Here is an 18400-nt window from a genome sequence, read left to right as displayed (position 1 = left end):
CATGACATGAAGCTGATCATGATCTCCACCACGACCGATCCATCGGTTTCCCAATCTCCTGTTTAAGAAATGCCGAACATCATGATGGAAGTGCAGTGGAACACCATCCTGTTGAAAGATGAAGTCGGTGCTGTCGGTCTCCAGTTGTGGCATGAGCCAATTTTCCAGCATGTCCAGATACACGTGTCCTGTAACGTTTTTTTCGCAGAAGAAAAAGGGGCCGTAATCTTTAAACCGTGAGATTGCACAAAACACGTTAACTTTTGTTGAATTGCGAATTTGCTGCACGAATGCATGAGGATTCTCTACCGCCCAGATTCGCACATTGTGTCTGTTCACTTCACCATTAAGAAAAAATGTTGCTTCATCACTGAAAACAAGTTTCGCACTGAACGCATCCTCTTCCATGAGCTGTTGCAACCGCGCCGAAAATTCAAAGCGTTTGACTTTGTCATCGGGTGTCAGGGCTTGTAGCAGTTGTAAACGGTAAGGCTTCTGCTTTAGCCTTTTCCGTAAGATTTTCCAAACCGTCGGCTGTGGTACGTTTAGCTCCCTGCTTGCTTTATTCGTCGACTTCCGCGGGCTACGCGTGAAACTTGCCCGCACGCGTTCAACCGTTTCTTCGCTCACTGCAGGCCGACCCGTTGATTTCCCCTTACAGAGGCATCCAGAAGCTTTAAACTGCGCATACCATCGCCGAATGGAGTTGGTGGATCTTTGTTGAACTTCGTCCTGAAGTGTCGTTGCACTGTTATGACTGACTGATGTGAGTGCATTTCAAGCACGACATACGCTTTCTCGGCTCCTGTCGCGATTTTGTCTCACTGCGCTCTCGAGCGCTCTGGCGGCAGAAACCTGATGTGCGGCTTCAGCCGAACAAAACTTTATGAGTTTTTCTACGTACCTGTAATGTGTCGTGACCATATGTCAGTGAATTTATGAAATCGCTTCAATCATTTGTAATAACCTTGTATTTGAGATTCGGGCAAAGAGTTCTACCTGAGTTGTTGGAGAACGTACCATTCACTTCAGTGTGAATGTCCACAACCATATCAGTGCTGCACTTCCTGGTCGCTCGATTGGAAGGGAGGTCCTATTCCATGGCCTGCGAGATCACCTGACCTGAATCCCATTGATTGTTTCCTACGGGGATACCTAAAGTCATTTGTGTATGAGGTCTTAGTGGATAAGGAGGTGGAATTAGTTACCAGAATTGTAGCAGCCTGTGCTGTGATTCGAAACAGACCAGGGATATTTGTGAGAATGTTGTTCGCCGTTGTTATGCTTGCATTTAGGTTGTTGGCTGTCAGTTTCAGTACATTTTGTCAGATAGAGTATAAATAGTGCGTTCATTAGGTCAGCGACGATATTTGCAGTTAATTGTAACTAATGCAAATAAAAAGTACACAGTAATTTGATTTTATTTCTGTTATCTCCTTAAGCTGGCTTCTCCGATGCTGGTTGCCTACCTAAAATTGTCCAGTGCAGCATCCTCTACGTCCTGTTAAATTTCTGCTCTCTCTTACGGAAAAACTCTGTATACAGGGTGCAGCGCTTAAATACGGACAAATGAAACTTTTTAAAGCAAATTTATTAAAACAAAATGCAAATGACAATCCTTTTACACTACTGGCCATTAAAATTGCTACACCAAGAAGAAATGCAGATGATAAACGGGTATTCATTGGACAAATATATTATACTAGAACTGAGATGTGATTACATTTTCACGCAATTTGGGTGCATAGATCCTGAGAAATCAGTACCCAGAAGAACCACCTCTGACCGTAATAACAGCCTTGATACGCCTGGGCATTGAGTCAAACAGAGCTTTGTTGGCGTGTACAGGTACAGCCGCCCATGCAGCTTCAACACAATACCACAGTTCATCAAGAGTAGAGACTGGCGTATTGTGACGAGCCTGTTGCTCGGCCACCATTGACCAGACGTTTTCAGTTGGTGAGAGATCTGGAGAATGTGCTGGCCAGGGCAGCAGTCAAGCGTTTTCTGTATCCAGAATGGCCCGTACAGGACCTGCAACATGCGGTCGTGCATTATCCTGCTGATATGTAGGGTTTCGCTGGGATCGAATCATCTGAAATGTAACGTCCACTGTTCAAAGTGCCGTCAATGCGAACAAGACGTGTAACCAATGGCACCCTATACAATCACGCCGGGTGATACGCCAGTATGGCGATGACGAATACACGCTTCCAATGTGCGTTCACCGCGATATCGCCTAAGACGGATGCGACCATCATGATGCTGTAAATAGAACCTGGATTCATCCGAAAAACTGACGTTTTGCCATTCGTGCACCCAGGTTCGTCGTTAAGTACACCATCGCAGGCGCTCCTGTCTATGATGCAGCATCAAGGGTAACCGCAGCCACGGTCTCCGAGCTGGTAGTCCATGCTGCTGCAAACGTCGTCGAACTGTTGCTGCAGATGGTTGTTGTCTTGCAAACGTCCCCATCTGTTGACTCAGGGATCGAGAAGTGGCTGCACGATCCGTTACAGCCATGCGGATAAGATGCCTGTCATCTCGACTGCTAGTGATACGAGGTCGGGATGCAGCACGGCGTTCCGTATTACCCTCTTGAACCCACCGATTCCATATTCTGCTAACAGTCATTGGATCTCGACCAATGCGGGCAGCAATGTCGCGATACGATAAACCACAATCGCGATAGGCTATAATCCGACCTTTATCGAAGTCGGAAACGTGACGGTACGCATTTCTCCTCCTTACACGAGGCATCACAACAACGTTTCACCAGGCAATGCCGGTCAACTGCTGTTTGTGTATGAGAAATTGCTTGGGAACTTTTCTCGTGTCAGCACGTTGTAGGTGTCGCCACTGGCGCCAACCTTGTGTGAATGCTCTGAAAAGATAATCATTTGCATATCATAGCATCTTTTTCCTGTCGGTTAAATTTCGCGTCTGTAGCACGTCATCTTCGTGGTGTAGCAATTTTAATGGCCAGTGGTGTACATATATAAGTAGGTTATCTTTCAAGAGTAACATTACTCGACTTAACGCCCTTCAGCAGCAAATGACCGCCTCTAATCTCGTGCTGAAGTTATTGCACACTCTCTTTAAAACAACGCTGTCCATATTTGCGAATGCTGCTGCGATAGCAGTGCGTAGAGATGCGACATTACGGTGCCTCGTCTTATTGGTAACTCTTTCGATCCTAGCATAGTAGCCGAGGAGGTTCAAATTCGGGCTATTCGCGGGCCAGAACACTTTTAACCAGAATAAGTCAATGTTACCCGAGAGCTAGTTTTGGACTACTTGGCTCGTATGAGATCTTCCTCCTGCTATCCGACGCATTTTTCGCTCGTTTACATTCAATACTGACGCCAGTTTCCTCAGCGACTGCCCCGGGCGCCTGAACACTTTCGATGACTGCCGCAGTTCGTGACTCGTGCTTCCTCGAATGAGGTTTCCTTGCCGGGTTAGCAGAACCTTCCACAGACTTCGAAGCATTGTACTTGGCCACAATATCATAGGTTTGCCCTGATTTGTGAAATTTAAGCTAAGTGTTTGGGAAGCATGTATATAAAGTAATCGTTTGTGTAATTTGGCAGGTCTTTTTTGCCAACACTGATATATTCAGCATTTGTAAAAGTAGTTTCCTGCTCTTAATATCTTCCCTGTTTCGCTTTTTAGATTTTGAGTTTTTGCCCAACGTTCTGATTGTGTTATCATTTTTAAGAAGTTTTGCCGTTGCAATTACCTGCTGATATATTTTCCTATTAGTCTTTGGGTACTCTAAACTTGGGATCTGTGGATCTTTTCATCTGAGAATTGGGCATTTTAAAATTTCTACAGGAAATCTTAATGCATGACGAAATCCACGATCTAGATTTAGCGATCCGACATAAATGGGCTTTAGTCAATTTCTTAGTAAAACACATTTCAAAACTGGACGGGAATATCGAAGAGAGAACATCATGAGCATTGTTAGTACTTGACTGTGAAAGCACTTCTGAGCCGGATTCATTACATTGCCGAAAAATTTCTTAAAAAGATAGGATATTCCTTTCTTTCACTGTTATATCTATAATTGTAAGGATAAGGGCATTATTATCAGATAGCCGTAAGCCAGTAATAATAATTTCTATCTCTATGGTATCTACACTCCTGGAAATGGAAAAAAGAACACATTGACACCGGTGTGTCAGACCCACCATACTTGCTCCGGACACTGCGAGAGGGCTGTACAAGCAATGATCACACGCACGGCACAGCGGACACACCAGGAACCGCGGTGTTGGCCGTCGAATGGCGCTAGCTGCGCAGCATTTGTGCACCGCCGCCGTCAGTGTCAGCCAGTTTGCCGTGGCATACGGAGCTCCAACGCAGTCTTTAACACTGGTAGCATGTCGCGACAGCGTGGACGTGAACCGTATGTGCAGTTGACGGACTTTGAGCGAGGGCGTATAGTGGGCATGCGGGAGGCCGGGTGGACGTACCGCCGAATTGCTCAACACGTGAGGCGTGAGGTCTCCACAGTACATCGATGTTGTCGCCAGTGGTCGGCGGAAGGTGCACATGCCCGTCGACCTGGGACCGGACCGCAGCGACGCACGGATGCACGCCAAGACCGTAGGATCCTACGCAGTGCTGTAGGGGACCGCACCGCCACTTCCCAGCAAATTAGGGACACTGTTGCTCCTGGGGTATCGGCGAGGACCATTCGCAACCGTCTCCATGAAGCTGGGCTACGGTCCCGCACACCGTTAGGCCGTCTTCCGCTCACGCCCCAACATCGTGCAGCCCGCCTCCAGTGGTGTCGCGACAGGCGTGAATGGAGGGACGAATGGAGACGTGTCGTCTTCAGCGATGAGAGTCGCTTCTGCCTTGGTGCCAATGATGGTCGTATGCGTGTTTGGCGCCGTGCAGGTGAGCGCCACAATCAGGACTGCATACGACCGAGGCACACAGGGCCAACACCCGGCATCATGGTGTGGGGAGCGATCTCCTACACTGGCCGTACACCACTGGTGATCGTCGAGGGGACACTGAATAGTGCACGGTACATCCAAACCGTCATCGAACCCATCGTTCTACCATTCCTAGACCGCCAAGGGAACTTGCTGTTCCAACAGGACAAAGCACGTCCGCATGTATCCCGTGCCACCCAACGTGCTCTAGAAGGTGTAAGTCAACTACCCTGGCCAGCAAGATCTCCGGATCTGTCCCCCATTGAGCATGTTTGGGACTGGATGAAGCGTCGTCTCACGCGGTCTGCACGTCCAGCACGAACGCTGGTCCAACTGAGGCGCCAGGTGGAAATGGCATGGCAAGCCGTTCCACAGGACTACATCCAGCATCTCTACGATCGTCTCCATGGGAGAATAGCAGCCTGCATTGCTGCGAAAGGTGGATATACACTGTACTAGTGCCGACATTGTGCATACTCTGTTGCCTGTGTCTATGTGCCTGTGGTTCTGTCAGTGTGATCATGTGATGTATCTGACCCCAGGAATGTGTCAATAAAGTTTCCCCTTCCTGGGACAATGAATTCACGGTGTTCTTATTTCAATTTCCAGGAGTGTATATTTGAAAGACCGTGGTCTGTTCAAAAATTTCCGGAACATTCGTCATTTCGCGCCAATGGTGTGTTGGAGCGAAATGTGGTTGGCATCCTTGCACGCGCCTGTGTTTAATCGCGAGAAGTTTCATTGTTGTACGTCTGTTAGTAATTGTTCAATGCTGTATCGAGTAGAACATTGTGTCGCACAGTTTGTGAATTTCGAGATGGCAGAGTTAGGGGAGCCACGCTTCTGCGTTAAATTTTGCGCGAAACTCAAGAAAACCTTTACAGAGACACATCAAATGGTGATGGGTGCTTAAGCTTTACTTGGTGTTACGAATTGTTTATAGGATTTAAAAACGGCCTGACGGAAGTAACAGATGATCCTTTGACTTTGAAGGATTAGTTCATCGAGTATTTGTGCCACAGGCACAAACTGTTAAACGATGGTTCCGCAAGGAAAAGTGAGGAGGGAAGGGGCATCACGAAAACGCACCCGCAATTCATCCCTGTTCGTGCGTGACTATTGCACAAAAAACCAAATCCAGTGCTGCCTCGTCCTCCGTACTCTTCAGACCTGACTCCTGCAGACTTTTTTTTATTTCCAATACTGAAAAATCCCATTGAAAGGACGAAGATTTGCAGCTACAGACGACAAAGAAGAAAATTAGCCGACGGCACTTCGCGCGATCCAGCAAGAGGCGTACCAAGACTGCTTATGACAATTGTGAAGGAGAGTATTTCGGAGATCAAGTACAATAAGTAAAAGTTGGCGTAGAACAATTTTGTTGACAAAGTTCCGAATTTTTTTGAACATACCTTATATGTTATCCATAAATGCTTTTCAATATTCAAAGCTTCTGCCTCGTGCCTCATTTTATATTCCACGTTAGATTTGAGAAAAATACGAATTCCATCGCATTTGGCATCCTTACAAAACTGACTAGCTAACTTGACATGGTTAATATTAACAGAATTCAGAACTTTTATAGATCCCTGAACCGATGCTCCGTGATACACAGTCAATATTGGCATCCTTAACACGACATCAAAACGTTTACTTCTCAAGACACTAGATATTAAAGCTAAAATACGAAAATCACTAGGATAGAGGATGGTGACAGTTGTACTCACATTTTGCCTGTCAGCTGATGCTGTTTTGAGGCTTGGTACAAAAAAATTATTGAGCACTACAGGTTTTCTTTGTCTTGCAGAATATAGCAATTAACCCTATCCTCGAGTATTTTAATTCTTGTGGTACAAATGCCGGATTGTATTAGATGAGAGTGAGATGTAGTAGATTGCTCAATTTCACGAAATTTTGTGTGTGTCATTTAGTGAATTTTTGTTTGCTTTATCTTCTGAACTATCCATATTGAATCCAATTTTCTCGTTACCAATTAAAAAAATAAATATTGAAAGTGTCTGCTACATCTGATTGTCTTTGATGAGAGGCTCTAGGGGAGTGAAGCCTTAGATCTGATTGATTCAGGTACTTGAATGTTTCAGATGGTAGAAGAACTGTTAGAAAGATTTGTATTATTTGTGGTATCTTCATCTACGTTCAGAAATATTCTTCAATATTGTTTGCGTTGCTTTCAAGTACTTATCTTCAAAAAGTTTTCTGTTTATTTCTTTCAGAGCTACAACAAGGAGACTGGTGAGGTGCGAGCAGTGGATGGTGAGAAACTGCTGGAGAAAATTGCTGACAACATACGCAACATGACTGAATCCAAGATCAGCGCTATAAAGGTAAACCTCTTTTTGTTTTGGTGGCTGTATCACTTTATACTGTCATTAAATGATTTTTGGTAGATTATGATTCCAGCCCACCACAGTATTTTACACAAGGAAACTTTCTGTCCCACCCATTTGTCCTCATTTTAGGACAGTTTCTGCTTTACACTATCTTTCTCTATTCCCTCATTGTTTCTGTCATTGATTTTCAAAATGTCAACATATATTTATTTTCCCTGGCTTGTCTGCTTTTTGTATAGCTACATTCTGTAACCCCCTTGAGCCGTATTTGCACCTGTCCCACTTGCTTGAGCAATATTCTAGTCATGCATGTGTGCCTGTCAGTGACCCAGCATCTCTCTTACTCAGTGAGTTGTTATCTGTGTTCCTTAAATTATTTACATTCCATCAAACTGTGCTGTTGCATGACTGTGAGTGCTGTGTTGGTGGCTTATCTAGATGTACTCTGCAGGAAAAGTAGAATTTTAAAACAGCGAGGTATACTTCATCTGTTTCCTTTAACTTGTATGAAGAAGTGGTGTCTGATACTGACATTGAGCCTGAGACAGTGACGACACACTTCTCCCTAATTTCAGTATTTTGCATGTGTAATGCAATATTTAGAAAAATGAAAACAAAATATGGGAAGAAATACAATGAATATTCATTGTTCACTGCCCATGGGACTAATTCGACATGTTGAAATTGAAGGCACGGATTGCCACTGGATGCAGAATGTGACCAACATTCAAATTAAGATGTCTGGTGTTACCTGGATTCACAGAGAGTGATGGACAGCGTTGAAAAGATACCCTGTTATTGATGTACACTCATGTTCAGAAAAAACAAAACACCTTGAGCAACTAGAGATACGATGTTCATATGTACTAACAAAGAGATAGAGGGGCTGGCCAGTACTTACCTCAGCTCAGTACAGCCGATAGATACACATAAAACAAAACCGAAAATTTATGTTCCTAGCTTTCGGAACAAATGTTCCTTCATCAGGGAGGAGAGAGGGGAAAGAAAGGGAAGAAGGGAAAGGAGATTCAGTTAGTCACAACCCAGGTTATGAAGCAACAGGGAAAGGAAAATAGGGAGTGTAGCAAGGATGGAGGCATGGTTGTCAGAGGGAAGCCAAAGATATTCTACTGTAAGTACTGTGCCAGCTTCAAACCAAAGAGGATGCATACAGAAGTAAAGAGGTATATAGTATAAAGATAAACACAACTATGCAGGATGAAAAGATGCGTGAATGGCTAGAGGAAAGGGAAAGAGGAGAAGACTGAAGAGTACATGGGAGTGAGGTTGTTTAACGTAGGTTCAGTCCAGGGGGATGGCGGGATGAAAGGATGTGTTGGAGTGCAAGTTCCCATCTCCGCAGTTCAGAGGGACTGGTTTGGGTGAAACCAAATGGCACATACGGTGTAGCAGATTCCTAGGTCCCTAGAATTATGCTGGAGGTCATGCTCCGCTACTGGGTATTGGGCATCTCCTAGGCGGACAGTACGTCTGTGTCCGTTCATGCGCTCAGCCAGTTTAGTTGTCATGCCGATGTAAAAGGCTGTGCAGTGCAGGCATGTCAGTTGGTAAATGACATGTGTAGTTTCACATGTGGCCCTGCCTTGAATTGTGTACGTTTTACCAGTAGCGGGGCTGGAGTAAGTGGTTGTGGGGGGATGCATGGGGCAGGTTTTGCAGCGGGGTCGGTTACAGGGGTAGGAACCGCTGGGTAGAGAAGGTAGTCTGGGAATATTGTAGGGTTTAACAAGGATGTTACGGAGGTTAGGGGGCCAACGAAAGGAAACTCTGGGTGGTGTGGGGAGAATTTTGTCAAGGGATGATCTCATTTCAGGGGTTGACTTGAGAAAATCATATCCCTGGCGGAGTAATTTGTTGATGTTTTCGAGGCCAGAATAATATTGGGTGACAAGGGGGATGCTTCTGTATGGTCTGGGGGTAGGAACATTGTTGTTGGACGGGGAGGAATGTATTGCTTGAGAGATCTGTTAGTGGACAAGGTCTGCAGGATAGTTGCGGGAGAGGAAAGCACTGGTCAGGTTATTGGTGTAATTGTTGAGGGATTCGTCACTGGAGCAGATACGTTTGCCACGAATACCTAGGCTGTAGGGAAGGGAGCGTTTGATGTGTAATGGATGGCAGCTATCAAAGTGAAGGTACTGTTGTTTGTTTGTGGGTTTGATATGGACGGAGGTGTGGATGTGAGCTTCAACAAGATGAAGGTCAACATCCAGGAAGGTGGCTTGGGTTTTGGAGAAGGACCAGGTGAAATTCAGATTCGAAAAGGAGTTGAGGTTATGGAGGAAATTAAGGAGTGTTTCTTCACCATGAGTGCAGACCACAAAGATGTCATCTATAAACCTATACCAGGCCAGGGGAAGCAGCTGTTGGGTCTTCAGGAAAGCCTCCTCCATGCGGCCCATGAAGAGGTTGGCATAGGATGGAGCCATCCTGGTTCCCATGGCCGTTCCCCTGATTTGTTTGTAGGTCTGGCCTTCAAAAGTGAAGTAATTATGGGTGAGGATGAAGTTGGTAAGTGTGATAAGGAATGAGGTTTTTGGAAGATCTTCGGGTGGGCGTTGGGAGAGGTAGTGCTCAAGGGCAGAGAGACCATGGGTATGTGGGATGTTTATGTAAAGGGATGTAGCATCTATGGTGACAAGAAAGGTTTCAGGTGGGAGAGGAGTGGGAATGGATTTGAGGCGTTCTAGGAAGTGGTTTGTGTCTTTGATGTAGGATGGGAGTCTGCAGGTGATAGGTTGGAGGTGCTGGTCTACCAGAGCTGAGATACGTTCGGTTGGGGCTTTGAAGCCTGCTACAATGGGACGGCCAGGATGGTTCTCTTTGTGGATTTTGGGTAATAGGTAGAAGGTAGGGGTACGTGGCTCAGGTGGAGTGAGTAAGTCTATGGAAGCCGTTGTGAGGCCTTGTGAGGGACCTTGGATTCTTAGGATTTTTTGCAGCTCAGTCTGGATGGAGGGAATGGGATCCTAGGTAACAGCTTTGTAGGTTGAGGTGTCGGAGAGTTGACGCAGTCCTTCTGCCATGTCAAGTACGACAGTTGTGGAGCCTTTATCCGCCGGGAGGATGACAATAGAGCGGTCTATTTTCAGCTCCTTAATGGCACGGGATTCAGCTGGGGTAATGTTGGGGGTTGTCGGGATGTTCTTCAAGAAGGACTGGGAGGCAACACTGGATGTGAGGAATTCCTGAAATGTCTGCAAGGGATGGTTTTGGGGGAGGGGAGGAGGATCCCTTTTAGAAGGCAGTCGGAACTGTTCTAGACAGGGTTCAACACTGGGTCTAGTATTTGGGGACTGTGTTTGGGAGTGAAGTGGTATTTCCAGTTGAGGTTCCGGGTGAATGAGAGGAGATCTTTAACCAGGGCAGTGTGGTTGAATTTAGGCGTGGGGATAAAGGTTAAGCCTTTTGACAGAACAGATGTCTCTGGAGGAGAGAGGGATCTGTATGAGAGGTTTAGGACTGAATTGGGACTGGCGATATGTGGCATTTCACTGTGGTTGTAGTTGAGATTTGGTCTGTGTGGGGTATGTGCTGGGATGGGGAGATTGAGTAGAGTGGCTAGGCTAGGTTTGTTGGCTATGAGGGGGGTTTGTTGAAGGTTCTGTTGTGGTTGGTGTTTGTGAGGGATAGGGAGAGGGACCCCACTTCTTAGGTGTTGCACTAGCACTGTGGATAGTTTTTTCAGGTGGTGTGTGGCATGGAACTCAAGTTTGCAGCTGGCTTCTAGGATGATGTTCCTGAGTGTGTTCTCCAAGCAAGGGTTTGAGAGGTGGAGGACTTTGAAGAGAGATAGGAGCTGTTGGGAGTGGTGGTTACATGAAGTAGTGTAGAGATTCAGGACAAGTTGGGTAAGGGCTAATTATTGAAGGTTCTGGAAGTCCAGGAGAGACTGGTGGAAGGAGGAATTGCACCCGGAGATGGGAACTTCTAAGGTAAGTCCTTTAGGGGTAATTCCAAAGGTTAAGCAGGACCGGAGGAAAAGTATGTGGGATTGCAGTTTGGCTACAGTTAATGCATGTTTCCGGAATGAATGTAAATAATGTGGTATAGGATTAGGGTACATAGTGGGCAACTGGTGGGTAGGGAAATTAAATAACTAAAGTTGAAATAGTAATCATAAGAAGGAATAAAACATGGAGGGAAGGACGAGAAAGAAAGAAATTGTGTTGGTAATGTTCAATACCAAAGGAAGACAACTAAATAAGAAAAATACGGAAAATACGGAAACTTTTTCCGGCTTCCATAGACTTACTCACTCCACCTGAGCCACGTACCCCTACCTTCTACCTATTACCCAAAATCCACAAAGAGAACCATCCTGGCCATCCCAATATAGCAGGCTTCAAAGCCCCAACCGAACGTATCTCAGCTCTGGTAGACCAGCACCTCCAACCTATCACCTGCAGACTCCCATCCTACATCAAAGACACAAACCACTTCCTAGAACGCCTCAAATCCATTCCCACTCCTCTCCCACCTGAAACCTTTCTTGTCACCATAGATGCTACATCCCTTTACACAAACATCCCACATACCCATGGTCTCTCTGCCCTTGAGCACTACCTCTCCCAACGCCCACCCGAAGATCTTCCAAAAACCTCATTCCTTATCACACTTACCAACTTCATCCTCACCCATAATTACTTCACTTTTGAAGGCCAGACCTACAAACAAATCAGGGGAACGGCCATGGGAACCAGGATGGCTCCATCCTATGCCAACCTCTTCATGGGCCGCATGGAGGAGGCTTTCCTGAAGACCCAACAGCTGCTTCCCCTGGCCTGGTATAGGTTTATAGATGACATCTTTGTGGTCTGCACTCATGGTGAAGAAACACTCCTTAATTTCCTCCATAACCTCAACTCCTTTTCGAATCTGAATTTCACCTGGTCCTTCTCCAAAACCCAAGCCACCTTCCTGGATGTTGACCTTCATCTTGTTGAAGCTCACATCCACACCTCCGTCCATATCAAACCCACAAACAAACAACAGTATCTTCACTTTGATAGCTGCCATCCATTACACATCAAACGCTCCCTTCCCTACAGCCTAGGTATTCGTGGCAAACATATCTGCTCCAGTGACGAATCCCTCAACAATTACACCAATAACCTGACCAGTGCTTTCCTCTCCCGCAACTATCCTGCAGACCTTGTCCACAAACAGATCTCTCAAGCAATACATTCCTCCCCGTCCAACAACAATGATCCTACCCCCAGACCATACAGAAGCATCCCCCTTGTCACCCAATATTATCCTGGCCTCGAAAACATCAACAAATTACTCCGCCAGGGATATGATTTTCTCAAGTCAACCCCTGAAATGAGATCATCCCTTGACAAAATTCTCCCCACACCACCCAGAGTTTCCTTTCGTTGGCCCCCTAACCTCCGTAACATCCTTGTTAAACCCTACAATATTCCCAGACTACCTTCTCTACCCAGCGGTTCCTACCCCTGTAACCGACCCCGCTGCAAAACCTGCCCCATGCATCCCCCCACAACCACTTACTCCAGCCCCGCTACTGGTAAAACGTACACAATTCAAGGCAGGGCCACATGTGAAACTACACATGTCATTTACCAACTGACATGCCTGCACTGCACAGCCTTTTACATCGGCATGACAACATCTAAATTGGCTGAGCGCATGAACGGACACATACGAACTGTCCGCCTAGGAGATGTCCAATACCCAGTAGCGGAGCATGCCCTCCCGCATAATTCTAGGGACCTAGGAACCTGCTACACTGTATGTGCCATTTGGTTTCACCCAAACCAGTCCCTCTGAACTGCGGAGATGGGAACTTGCACTCCAACACATCCTTTCATCCCGCCATCCCCCTGGACTGAACCTACGTTAAACAACCTCACTCCCATGTACTCTTCAGTCTTCTCCTCTTTCCCTTTCCTCTAGCCATTCACGCATCTTTTCATCCTGCATAGTTGTGTTTATCTTTATACTATATACCTCTTTACTTCTGTATGCATCCTCTTTGGTTTGAAGCTGGCACAGTACTTACAGTAGAATATCTTTGGCTTCCCTCTGACAACCATGCCTCCATCCTTGCTACACTCCCTATTTTCCTTTCCCTGTTGCTTCATAACCTGGGTTGTGACTAACTGAATCTCCTTTCCCTTCTTCCCTTTCTTTCCCCTCTCTCCTCCCTGATGAAGGAACATTTGTTCCGAAAGCTAGGAACATAAATTTTCGGTTTTGTTTTATGTGTATCTATCGGCTGTACTGAGCTGAGGTAAGTACTGGCCAGCCCCTCTATCTCTTTGTTAGTATTTGTTTCACATCTCTATATGAGATTTTCCATGAATCATTTAGATGTTCATATTTACTGTGGTGTCACCGCCAGACACCACACTTGCTAGGTGGTAGCTTTAAATCGGCCGCGGTCCATTAGTACATGTCGGACCCGCGTGTCGCCACTGTCAGTACTTGCAGACCTAGCGCCACCACATGGCAGGTCTAGAGAGGCGGACTAGCACTCGCCCCAGTTGTACGAAGACATTGCTAGCGACTACACTGACGAAGCATCGCTCATTAGCCGAGCAGATAGTTAGAATAGCCTTCAGCTAAGTCCATGGCTACGACCTAGCAAGGCGCCATTAGCCTTACAGTGATTGTAATTAACCGTATCTGGAGATACTCATTTGTATCGTCAATAGCGATGTACCACAAGGATGAATTAAAGTTAAGTATTCAAGGAGCTGCATATTTTTCTCTATAGCATTCATCAAGTATCCTGTTCCAGAACTCACGCCAGCCGGCGTGTGTGTACACGTGCCTATCGGTAACCTCACCCTGTGTCTAGACTCTTGTCTAGACACAACATTTACCTTATTATGTCCTGCAGAAATGGTTAGCATTTGAACCATGTTGGTCCGCAGGTTCAAGGTTGAGATTGACATCATAGTGCAACATCACGTACCGGTAAAATGTGCTTGCAGCCCTCTTTGTCACCAAAAACTGAAGGTAATGGATCTGTGTAACTTGAGCAGACCTGAAGGGTGCCTCACAGATGTATGCACAAACTGCACCGTCAAATGAGTGAGTCTCAAAAAGGGCTCATTATCGGTATGAGAGAATGTGATGCATCCATCTGGACAGTTGCTGCATGTGTGGGACAATGTGTTTTGGTAGTGCAGCGAGAGTGTACAGAATGGTTCATGGTAAGCTGTAGAAAATGACGACGTGTGTCAGGTTGCACCGCTCAGCCCATGCCCTGAGGAGATTGATACCTCATCCAGATGGCATTGCATGACGGATCTGCATCCTCGTCAGCTCTGGCACAACATTGGAACAGTGTGACACATCGTACACTATCAGGGGTGACTGTCATTGTTTATTGTGTCATGGGTTACATGTGCATCGTCCACTTCTCTGCCTGTCTTTGACAAACGTGCTAGATGGCAATGGTGTATGGAACGACATCACTGGGGACAGGGGTGGTATCAGATAGTGTTTTCAGATGAATCCAGGTTCTGTTTGTTTGAAAATTATGTCTGAATTTTGATTTGCTGCAGACAGGGGGAGCAGCATTACAGTAATTGCATTTGCATGAGATATACAGCACCAACTCAAGACTATTGGAGACAACCACAAATGACAGTTTGTGCCTGTCCAGGGCTCTGTGACCAGTGTGATGTTACAAATGAATGACATCCTGCGACCTATAACTGTACCCTTTCTGCACAACACTCCAGGTGCCATTTTTCAGCATGATAATGCACAATTACATGTTGCTGCAGGAAGACATGCCTTCTTGGTGTCACAGAATATCAGCCTTTTGCCCTGGCCTGCCAGATCACCAGACTTGTTGCCAATTGAAAATGTGTGGGATATGGAGAAATGATAGGAGCAGTGCTGTGACCCACTGCCAACCTCCACAGGTTAACTTTGGAACCAGGTGGATGTAGCATGGATGGCTATACTACAGGATGCCATCAGGCCTTAGGCAAGTCAATGCCATCACACGTGGAGCAAGTCATCAGGGCCAGTGGCGTACCCTGTGCCTACTAGGCCACAGGACACATGCTGAACTGAGGAGACAGAAATGCTAATCATTTCCGCCAAACATGCTAATGTATATGTTCTTAAATATGAAGGTCCTATCTATACTGTATTTACTCGAATCTAAGCCGCACTCGAATCTAAGCCGCACCTTAAAAATGAGACTCGAAATTGTTGGAATTGTGTGAACAATATATTTCGTGTGTGACGGAGCAAAGCGCACTGTGTAAAATAGACCTCTTTGGCATTGCCTAACACTCTTTGTGTGTGCTGATTATTGTGTTGTGTTCGCTGGAATCTTGTTTTGTTCTTGAATGTGCAAATATAGTTATTAGTAAGATGTCCCTTTTTCTCCTTAATACTTATTCAGCTGCGCAAATTCCAATAGGTTATGGGCCCAGCGTGCATTTGGAATAAGTATATCAACAAAATAGTAAGGAGAAAGTATTGGAAGAGTTCCAATTTACGTGAAGTGCAAGTGATCCTTACAAGACGATCGCAGTTTTTTTCCGCATTATTTTTCTGTGTTCTTTACGGCAATAAAAAGCAAGTTACCGTTAAGAATGAGTACGGCACAAATTCCACAGATTGAAAGACTTATAGGTCGCGAAAACTATGCAAACTGGAAGTTCGCAGTAGAAGCGTATTTACGTTTAGACGACTTATGGGACGTGGTAGATGGGACAATGAAATCCACAGATCGGAATTATTCAAGTAAGGATAGGAAAGCAAAATCAAAATCGATATTACTGATTGATTCGGTGAATTATGTTCACGTTGAAAAAGCTGCTACAGCGAAAGAAGTCTGGGACAATTTACGAAGTGCATTCGAGGATGGTGGTCTTACGAGAAAAGTAGGATTATTACACGAGTTAATTACCACTCGTCTGGACAAATGTAAGAGTGTAGACGAATACGTTAACAAAATATTAACCACGTCGAACCGACTGAGAAACATCGGATTCGAGATCGCTGAAGAATGGATAGGAACATTGCTTTTGGCAGGACTGCCCGAAAGGTATGCACCTATGATTATGGGACTTGAAAGCTCGGGTATACCAATCACAGGCGACAGTGTTAAGGTGAAAATCCTGCAGGACGTAAAGAGTGCTCCAAGCTGTTGTACATTGGAGAAGGAAGGTGCGTCTGCTCTCTACTCAAAAACAAAAAGAAGAAACCGGTGAGGTGCTATAAATGTCAGAAGATGGGACATATTGCGTCTCAGTGCAAAGAAAAAGTAAGCCCAGGATCAGACACTCAGCGAAGGAAGTATGTTACTGATAGCCCAGAGAGAAGGACCAATAACAAAGGTAAAGCACTCTCATGTTTTTATTCTTTTGGTGGGATGAGCAACCGTGATATGGAATGGATTTTAGACTCGGGTGCATCTGTGCATATTGTTAAAGATAAATCACTTCTTTATGACATCAAAGATAAGACTCATATGGGGATATCTACTGTTGATGGCAATAAACTCCAGTGCCACCTGGCTGGAAAACTAGATCTACATGTAAGTGTAAATGGTGAATCAGATATGGTTACAGCACACAATGTTCATTATATGAAAAATGTGGCAACTAACCTGCTGTCTGTAGGGGAAATTGTCAAGAAAGGAAATACAGTCACCTTTGACATGCAGGGTGCAAGGGTAATCAGTGAAAGTGGTGAAGTTATAGCTACATCAAGTAACGAAAGGGGTATTTTTAAGTTGGATATCATTGATAGTAAACATAAAACTGTTAGTGATTCAGTATATTCAGCAGAAGGTTTTTTATGGCACGGAGGCTTGGACATCTAAATAGAAAGAGTATGTCTATAATAAAGGATATGGTAAAGGGAATACAGAATTTTAGTGTGTCCAAGGATCCTTGTGAGACATGTATAAAGGGAAAACAAGCAAGGTTACCCTTCAAGACTAGTAAGAGTAAATCCACATAAGTCTTACAGTTAATCCACACAGATGTATGTGGTCCGATGGAGTGTGAATCCATAGGTGGGAGTAATTATTTTCTTACGTTTATTGATGATTACTCACGATATACTCATGTTTATTTTCTTAGTTCTAAAGACCAAGTGAGTGATATCTTTGAGGAATATTGCAATATGGTTGAAAGATGGACAGGAAAGAAGATCAAGATCATCAGGTCTGATAATGGGAGAGAATATATTAACCAGAAATTGAAGAAACTTCTGGCAGAAAAGGGAATCAGGCATCAAACTACCATAAGGTACAGCCCATCTCAAAATGGGGTTGCTGAGAGGGCTAATAGGACCATTGTTGAGAAAGCAAGGAGCATGATGACTGATGCTGAATTATCCAAAGATTTTTGGGCAGAGGCAGTGTCAACAGCTGTATATTTGAACAATAGATCACCTACAAAAGCATTAAAGAGTAGAACCCCTTATGAAATATGGGTAGGAAAGAAACCTGATCTAAGCAATATAAGGGTTTTTGGGTGTGATGCAATGGCACATATTCCAAAACACCTAAGAGGAAAGTGGGATCCAAAAGCTAAAAAGTATATTTTTGTAGGCTATTGTGAAAATTCAAAGGGCTACCGATTAATGGATCCATTGACTAAAAAGATTGTCACAAGTAGAGATGTAATATTCTTTGAAAATAGAAAGGACTCAGAAGAGAGCAAAACCACTAAGTCAACTGCACCTAGTTCAGAAGGTGAAACCTTGTGTGAGGAAATAGGAAGTGAAGAAGAGGAAGACGACAGCCAAGGACAAATGGAAGCAATTTATGATGACAATGAGTTAGAGGATGAAAAACATGAAGAAACCAATGTAAGGCGTTCTTCTCGTGTACCAAAACCGAAGGAATATCCGGATTTTGAGATGTATACAACACAGTCCTTTAATGATGAGCCAAGAACAGCAGAAGAAGCAATGAGTGGCCCAAACTCTCAAGAATGGAAAGAAGCGATGAAGAGAGAATTAGAATCTTTATATCAAAACGAAACCTTTGAATGGGTAGATATGCCAGGAGATAAGAAACCACTGCAGGCAAGATGGGTATTCAATTTGAAGAACTCTGAAAGCTCA

General features: G+C 44.9%; 1 protein-coding gene across 3 annotated transcripts in view; it reads left to right on the top strand.

The window, feature by feature from the left end:
• Window positions 1–18400, top strand: part of LOC126191240 (voltage-dependent calcium channel subunit alpha-2/delta-3) — a 792714-nt gene that overhangs the window by 247902 nt on the left and 526412 nt on the right. For all 3 annotated transcript variants that reach the window (XM_049932047.1, XM_049932049.1, XM_049932048.1), the window contains exon 3: window positions 7187–7297. In XM_049932047.1, the coding sequence (XP_049788004.1) occupies window positions 7187–7297 (111 nt within the window). The remainder of the gene's footprint in view (window positions 1–7186; window positions 7298–18400) is intronic.

Source organism: Schistocerca cancellata, chromosome 6 (assembly GCF_023864275.1).
Source record: "Schistocerca cancellata isolate TAMUIC-IGC-003103 chromosome 6, iqSchCanc2.1, whole genome shotgun sequence".
Lineage (NCBI taxonomy): Eukaryota > Metazoa > Arthropoda > Insecta > Orthoptera > Acrididae > Schistocerca > Schistocerca cancellata.
Note: the sequence above shows the minus strand (reverse complement) of the source record. Positions and strands in the feature narration are given on the sequence as shown.